The sequence below is a fragment of the Nannospalax galili genome, unplaced genomic scaffold, assembly GCF_000622305.1.
Source record: "Nannospalax galili isolate Female #2095 unplaced genomic scaffold, S.galili_v1.0 scaffold3590, whole genome shotgun sequence".
In the NCBI taxonomy this organism is placed as follows: Eukaryota; Metazoa; Chordata; class Mammalia; order Rodentia; family Spalacidae; genus Nannospalax; species Nannospalax galili.
The window spans coordinates 20,462-29,213 of record NW_008327242.1 but is presented as its reverse complement, the minus strand read 5'-3'; the positions used below and the strand labels follow the sequence as shown (position 1 = coordinate 29,213).

Genomic DNA, 8,752 nt, shown 5'->3' with positions numbered 1-8,752 from the left:
TATATAAAATGGCCCAATGCCCAGTGCCTGCAGAATAATGCTCAGGAACACTTCACCGACTCAGGAACTAAATCCATTTGAACTCCTGGTCTGCTGTCGAGGGCCCTGAGCCTTCCTTCCTCAGCTGGGCAGAGCAGCCAGGACTGCAGCTCATGTACCTGAGTTGTGTCCCTCGCACAGCAGCTGCAGGAATCTGAAGAGGTCGCAGGTGAATTCATCATCCTGAAGCACCTTCTCTCCTGTGGGAAGGGCAGAAGGCTGAATGCAACCACTCTGGATGCTATCCCTCTCACCCTCACTGCCAGCACTTGTCAGGCCAGCAGCCTTCTACACCCAGGACAGTCCCCAATTCCAGCCACACTTCTATCTGAAGCTCCTAGGATCATGCACTTAGCAGATAGATGTACATTTTCTCTATCAAAAAAGAATGTGTGAATCTTAAAACTCACATTTCTCTCAGTTAGGAGCAGCAGCATGGGTCTGGCAACATTTTACAAATAACCTGAAGGCTAAAACTTTGTCCCCTCTGTTTTGTGAACAGCGATGATCTCTGCATCTTTTATAAATGTTAGACTTGCGATGTTCCCAGAGCATGACCACATGGCTCACTTTGAAGCTGCTAAGTATCCATAAAACAGCACCAAGGGCCTCTTTCATTAAATAATAAGTAAAGGAGTTTCATGAAGAGTATCAACTGCTGGAAATGTGTGTTAATGTGCTCTAATTTTTGATCAGCTTGTCACCTAAAAAAACCAGTTACTACCTCACGTGTCTCAACAGAGGTGTGTCTATTGGAGAGGTATTTTCAGAGGATGGGGAGCCAGTAGACAGACTTCATTCAAAGTATCAAACCCTGAGGAAGACATGGGCGGCTTGGCTTTGAGAGCTGAGAGCTAACAGAAAACCAGTCAGATGGACAGGCCTTGGTCCAACGCCATCTTGAATTGTGAGAAACTGCAAATACTTAAGAGTAAGGACAAAGGCTAAGGGTCCTTTACATTATTTTAATTTAATCCTATCGCGATCACAATTACCTTTGACATACAAAAACTTGTACAAGGAAAGAAACAAACATGAAACAACACTACACAAATGGAAGCTGATAGTTTAAAATAATAAAATGTCAGTGGGAAAAGTTTCAAAGTTATGAATGTCTGTTTAGGAATTGGTATTTGTTTAGAAAGCAAAATGACTAAAAAAATGTTGCTTTGCCAGTGAATGAATGTGCTTATGTATTTTTTTAAGAAATAACTTTTCACAGGTTGGAAATACTTTGGGTTAGAAAGGACACCATGTGATGGACACGTGTTTAACTAGAAAGAAGCATGATCATTCATGGAGACAAGAGAGCCGATGGACTTACCAGTCCGTAGTCTGTGACTTTCAAAGTGAGTGGCTTCATATAATGGTAGGGGTAAGAAGCAAAACCATTTTGAAAACTAATGTAAACATTTAAAAAAGTACATAAAATCACTGCACCCATTTCCCTGTTTGCCCAAAGATAAGTTTGGTGAGTGAGCTGAAATCATCAAGTGTACAAATCTGATGTAGCAAGTTCAAGGATTACAGAGAACCTCCACTCCCCACATGGCTGATAAGTCCATTCCTCCGCACCTAAATTAGTGACAGGGAGAGCAGTTTAGGCTGATAAACAAGCTAAACTCTTCAATGATGACTCCGGCTATCATTTTCGTGAGCCATATAAATCAGAAGACTCTTCAAAATGACATTGAAATTTAAACATCATGAGCTTATTCACAGACATATTGATTCTTTCCCTGTGAGTCCATTGACAAGTTTTCTGTTTCAGAAAATCAAATACATCATATGTATATATCCATGGATTTTCAATATTCAAAGCATCCATGTGAAATATTTAAGCCTTGTGGAAAGCATTCAGAAAAATTACTACTGAAATGAGTCTACTGAAATAGTCTACCTGTGTGCCTGAAATTTCTGTGCAAATTGTATAATAAATTACAACCAGACCCTCCTTGATGTCGGCACAGACTGTGTTTTCTTGACTATAAGCCGAAACACATACAAGAAATTTCACTTCATTAAGGAAATGACACATAGAGCAGAAAAGTGGAGAGAGAAGGGAGAAGGGAGGCGAGGGGATCGGCCGAGCCTTTGTTCGCTCTCAGTGACCCCTGGTTGACCCAGGATGCTCCTGCTTCGTGAGCACACTGCTATGGCGTTAAAATGCTGCCATTGCCCATGCTGCCAGCACGTGGTCCGGTAACAGAGATGGGGATGGCTTTATGTCTGCAGATGGTGCACGATCAGCAAGTCTGTTTTGCAATGTATGAGAAAGAAATCCCACTGCCAGATGGAAACTAAGATTAATAACAAATAACAAAATGGTGTTACTTGAGGTTGAAAGTACTCCTACCATCTTATCAGGCTTGAACAGTCTTGTGTGGGCCATCGTAAACATCATGGATCGTATTCCTTGGGTGTCATTTTATAAGGGGCTTTAGATGTCAATTACTTTCATAAAGGGAGAACTACTTCAATGCTGCTGCCTGTGAGGCGTTTGCTCTTTGTACCTTAGCTTCTGTATTTATAAAATGAGGTTACCATGTAACCTGGCAGTGGCTCTTCATCACCAGTGAAGTTTATAAACTGTGAAAAAGTTAAAATGGCAGCAATGTGTGTGGCTCATAAATAGAATTATGTATATATGTAATTGTATTTATAACTTATGAAAGCCATCTTCATGTTAGGGACCAAACTATTCAAAATATTTTAAATTTCACTTGGGAATAAAACTAGATAGAGCTTTTATACTTAAACTAAGAGTGAAACAGTGATTGCTTTCTTATGTGACCAATAAAGTTAGCACACTGTTTTCCTTACAATTGGTTTACTGAGGTAAAAGGGAAGGAGATGAATGGCTAGGTTCATTAAAACTAGGGGCATAAATTTGTGTGTGTGTGTGTGTGTGTGTGTGTCTAGACACGTGCATGCCATAGTATGCACATGTATCCCACCCCGTGAGTCATGGGAATTGAACTCAGGTCATCAGGTCTGGTGACAAGCACCTTAACCCATTGAGCCATCCCACTGGCCCAGCGGGAATTCTACAGCAGCGTTGGAGGAGTTTAATATTATCAGAGAAGATGAAGTACGGTGTGTTCTCCCAAGTGATCTCGTAAAAAGTACTCTTTAATCCAAAAGCCTTGTTGATTAGGTTCTGGTCAAAAACTTTCATCCCCATCTTTACTGCCATTTATCTGCACTGTCCCTCAGAAGATACTTTCTGAGATATTAACACCATCTCTGTTATTATATTAGTTTGAGGAGTAAAGAATTGATTTGTTTTAAGTTGCTTTTAAAATTTATTCTCAAAGATGAAAATTGGCTTTTATAATAAAAGACTCTTAAATCCATGATATTTCTTTTTTTTAAAAAAAAAAAAGAATTATTTACTTTTATTTCAGGTGTATGAGTGTTTTGCCTTCATGTATTATGTATATGTACTGTGTGTGTAGTGCCCATGGAAGCCAGAAGACGGTGTCTGATATCTTGGAGCTGGAGTTACAGACAGTCATGAGCTGCCATATGGATGTTGGGAACTGAACCCAGGTCCTTTGCAAGGGCAGCCAGTGCCATCTCTAGCCCCCATCTGCAATGCTTTCAAAGGAAAAGAAAAAGACCCTGCAGATCTCTCACCACTTGGAAGGCGAGTGGCAGACATACTCAGCCGGTCACAGCTCAATACTCTCAATGTGTCATAAATTTCCATGCACTATTGGTGCAGTCATAAAGCCACAGTATGTTCATGATGGACACACTACGGGGGACGAGAGCACACATTTTTGGATGCCTTCATTCACACAACAGTTGCAAACAATGAGCCCTTGAGGATCATTTTTTAAATGAGTAAAACACAACAAAACAAATGAAAGCAATGTGATCTAAACCCTGTGGTGCCTTCATATCTCGTACATGAATCAGCTCAACTTCATAGAAAGAGGGAAAAAGCAAAATGAGGGAAGCTAGGTATGTGCATGTTTAAACAAAAAAAACAGGATGCATGGTGACAGACATTGAAAATATCTACTGTGGAAGCAGACTGTAAAAGGAAAAAAAAAAGCACAAAGACAATCAACTAAGTACACACGGGTAACCACAGACAAAAGAGCAAATCAAACAAGGCAGTCAGCTTAATAATTACCACGCTCGTGAGTGATGACTGAGGGAAGGAAGAGGGGACATTACAGTAGTTAAAAGAAAAGGAGATGGAGAGAAAGCGTTGAGACACTGGCTTTCGTCTGCTACGTGGAAGAACTAAAATGTAAAATGTATTCATTAATTTGGGAAATTTGAGGTGTGTGTGCAGTGAAAACGAATGTGGATTAAAGCAACCTCACAGGGAGAGATGCAGAAGTCCACTGTAAAGGGCATCTGTGGTCTGGAACGGAAACATTGTGGCTGTAGTCCGCACCTGACTGACACTTCGAGTGCTACCCTTCTTTCAAATGACTTATTTCGTTTCCTATTTTCTATGTGTATGTGCTGTGCATGTGTATGTGTATGGGTATGCATATCTGAGCAACTGTATGGGCACACACGTGCATGGTTATGAGTACCTATGGGTGTGCATGTATGTGGAGGTCAAGAAGTAGGGAGTCATCTTCAATCCCTCTTCCATCTTACTCACTGAGACAGGGTCTCTCAGAGCTCAGTCAAACTCAGAGCTCACTGATCTGGCTAGTCTTGCTACGCAGCTTGCTCTGGGATCCCCTGAGCCTGCCTTGCCTTCTGAGGCTGGGACTACACGCAGGCCATCACGCCCACCCAGCATTTCTGTGCTTTCTGGGGATCCCAACACCAGGCATCACTCTTGCATGGCAAGTGCTTTAACCACTAAGCCATCTCCCCAGCCTCTGAAACTGTATGAACAGAACTGTATGATTGAGGGGCTGGGTTCTCCTCAGAGGCTAGAACGTTATATAACAACCACGGAAAAAAATGAAGTTGACTTCCAATTCTAAGCTAGGAAATAAGACTTTGGATAATAAATTTACTTTTAGTATTTTCCTGATGAAAAATACCCAGGACTCTGAAATGCTAGAGGTAGGCCAGGCATGTGTCCTGAGGTCACGCATGTCAGAATTCTCCACATGGGGCCGAGACAAGAAAATTTAAGTCGGCTTAGAAGACTACTGAAGATCCTTCTGGAAGGGAGCACAAAGGGTTAAGTGACCACACGGTTTGAATTTGATGACTGAACCTACGTATTCAAACGTCAGAAATAAAATAATACAGAAGCCACATAGGCCCAGCGGGGTTCGAATGTGTGGGGGCGACAAACCCCAGGACACAGCAAGAGAGAAGCAATTCTTTTTCCTACTGGAACAAAAGTGAAACAAAAACAGAAACAGATGAGTTCATTAAAAGTTTTTCAGAAAGGCCAGAAAAAGCTACACATGACAAAGGGCACAAAATTATTTTATTATTATTACTTTTTAAAAATGCGTATGTGTATATTGCGCCTGCATGTAGGTAAGGGCACCTGTGTCGTGCAATGCCTGCTGAAGACAGAAGAGACAGTTGGATCCCCTGGAACTGGAGTTATGGACAGTTGTTAGCTGCCATGTGGGTGCCACCTGGATTCGAACCCAGGTCTTCTGCAAGAACAGCCAGTGTTCTTAACTGCTGAGCCATCTCTCCAGCACCTCAAAATTAATTTCTTTAAAAAAATCAATCCAATAAAGGATGCAATATTCCAAAACTAATACACTGACAACACACCAAGTCTAAATCAGACCAAGTGAACAAAAACATAAACACACAGGGCCCCACTAATGCTAAAACAGTTTAAAATCATACATAAAAGAATAAAACACAACCAAAACAAAAATATTGGAGATAATTTTTCTTAATAAATCTTCCTAAAATGAATAGGGCAGTGTGATGACTCCTGCTTTTAAATGCACTGCAGGCTAAACTTTCTATTTAGAGAGAGAAGCATTCTAAGAGGGTCCAAATCATTATTCTTGTGTGTGTATAAATTGAGTGTTCACAAACATTTAATTACAAAACTACTCCGAGTTGTTCATCAAACAAGATCTGGACTGGAAAATGCCAGCTACTCTTTAGTAGGTGTGTAAGGGAGAAAGGGATGAAGGGGACAGTGCGATTGGTGTCCTAAGAGGGAAGAAGGAACCTGCACTCTGCTAAAATGGTCAAAGAAAGTCAAACATTCTTATCTATCTTCATTCAGTTTATAGCTTCTCTGATGATTCTCTAACAAGGGGGCTTCCTCTTGCCTTAGATTAGACTTTTATCCCTTGATGACTAGGGCAAAGGGCATGGACAGAGGAAATGAAACAAGTCTGGACTGATGGGAAATGTCTGTGTGGGGAGTGTGGCCTGTGTGAACTCTGAGTCACTAAAGCCTGCTGTCAGTTTTAAAACTTCCCTGGCTCTCTCCCTGCTCAGAGATGTCAGTGATAATGAACATGTTTCAGGGAACATGGGGGACAGATGGGCCGTCCCACATAACCAGTACCTGATCCTTCCTCTGTCACCATCCCAAGCCCTTCAGCTTTGTTCTGCCGCTCGAAGGCATTCAGGTCAAGAACGCTGCAATAAAAAGGAGGGAAATGTTTATAGGACAAATGAGACATTTTCTTTGCTCAGGAAAGCAAGCATTTAAATACCAAATGCCTTCAAACATGAACCTCACGCTAACTGAAATGGTGTCTGGAGCCACTACAAACCAACCTCTCCCAAGGGCCCACACTGAAAGTCAAGTTCAAGGCTCCTCACTTCCAGCTCAGGGAGAATGTTACTAAGTTAGCAAATGTGCAGAGATATAAGGGTCACGATTCTGAAACTGGAGCTGCTTTCTACATTAAGCTTGTATCAGGCTCATCAGTCAAATACTCTCTGAATGATTTTAAACACTGTAAAAAAATAAGCAAATGATGATTGCAATCAGATGATTAAAGATCACTATGAAAAAATGAGGACTGTTCCCCAAAGCTCCACCCCCCAAATTGCCTTAAAAACTCCCAAATAACACTCAATATAATTTCCTTTTTCTTCTCTCTTTAAAAAAATAAAATAAAACATATGGGGCTGGAGAGATGGCTCAGTGGTTAAGAGCACTGGCTGATCTTGCAGAGGACACAGGTTCAGTTCCCAGCACCCACATGGCGGCTATGAACCGTCCAGGGGATTTGATGTCCTCTTCTGACCTCCATCTTAATGGCACAACACACGACACAGATACACCTACATGCATGCAGGCAATACATTCATACACATGAAATAGAAATAATATAATTTTAAAAATAATCAAATAAGGCTAATTGTCATGTATGGAGAATCCTCCTTAATTCTCAAAGGTCTGTTTAAAGCCTATGAATTTTGACAATACTACTAAAGTGGTACTAAGACAATAACTTAAGACCTCACTAATACCCTAGGAACCAGAGAGGACACAGGACCCCCTCTCTTCAAAAGAGTCTTTGTTCACCAACAACTCCTGTTTGTCTAATTACTGTCATCAGTGCCAAGCAAATGCTTTGAACTGTGGCCAAGGGGTAGAAGCAGCCTCAGGCAAACACTTTAAACTGTAGGGGAGGGGCTTGTGAGGCCCCACCCTTTTCAGAAGCTCTACTGGCAGTGGATAGAAGCAGCCATCAGACAGCACACCCTCACCTGCAGGACTGCATGAGACCCGCCAAGCTCTGGAAGAAACCCACGTCCTTCTTCTCCTTCAGATAGTCCAGCATCTTCTGCAGAAACAGAGAAACCACATAGCCACTGAGCACAAACCAGGTTTTGTTTTCTAAGGAAATAAACACGTTGAGACTCATAAGTGGTCTGGGTGCTGGGAATATGTGGTGTTTGATAGCAGCCCTAATTGAGACCTCTACATCACGCCCTCCATGGCTCAGGGAACATTGTGGAAGGGCGGTAAGAAGAAGGAGCTGGAGGAAACCCTGGGGGCTGTGGAATGCTGTCCTCTGCGCATGACATCGTGCTTGCCCTCTTGAACTTATAGCCATTGTGACTACTCACAGGAGACCTGTCTGAGATGGAACCCATGAACTGTCTGCCACAGAGGAGGGGAGGAGCTGATGAGGCCCTACCTTTCCCTTAAGATCTTCTGGCAGCTGAAGGAGTGACTCTTACTATATGGACATAGGCTGGACAAAGAACTTTTCCCTAACCTTGCAAATAAAACGTAAACAAACTCACTGAGCCACTGCTCCTTCATGTGACCTGGGCCTGTGGCATTAGTTCTCAAGAACCTTCCTTGCTTGCTTTGGACCCAAAATTATATATGAATATGTGTATGGCTGCTTTGCATATCAGAGTGCTGCAAACAATGTTTATCTCCTTGAAAACACTAAGAAAAGTTGTTTGTAGTTGTGTGCATGGTATTCTAAGTCTAGAGACCAAAGGGGAAATTCTTCTCTGACAAGACACTGCCTCATTGTGTGCTAGATCTACTATTTCAGTAAAGATTGTTCCAAAGCCCTCTGCTCCAGAGCACAGCTCCGAGAAAAATCTTAAATGGATGCCAAGAGTAGGGCTGTTTGCTTTATTTTTTCAATATTTTATTTATTATTTTTATTTTATGTGTATGTGTGTATTGCCCGCATGTAGGGAAGTGCACCCTTGTCATGCAATGCCCTCAGAGGCCAGAAGAGACTGTCGGATCCTCTGGGACTGGAGTTATGGACAGTTGTTAGCTGTCATGTGGATGCTGGGATTCGAACCCAGG

The 8,752-nt window shown here is 41.9% G+C and overlaps 1 protein-coding gene across 1 annotated transcript in view; it reads right to left on the bottom strand.

Annotated features, from left to right (window-relative positions):
• Window positions 1-8,752, bottom strand: part of LOC103734848 (ryanodine receptor 2-like) — a gene marked incomplete at its 3' end in the record, with an annotated part of 32,469 nt that overhangs the window by 10,097 nt on the left and 13,620 nt on the right. Inside the window, exons 3-5 of the mRNA XM_008834230.1 lie at window positions 7,681-7,810; window positions 6,524-6,597; window positions 159-239 (exon numbers count right to left, since the gene is read on the bottom strand). Coding sequence (XP_008832452.1) covers window positions 159-239; window positions 6,524-6,597; window positions 7,681-7,810 — 285 coding nt within the window. The remainder of the gene's footprint in view (window positions 1-158; window positions 240-6,523; window positions 6,598-7,680; window positions 7,811-8,752) is intronic.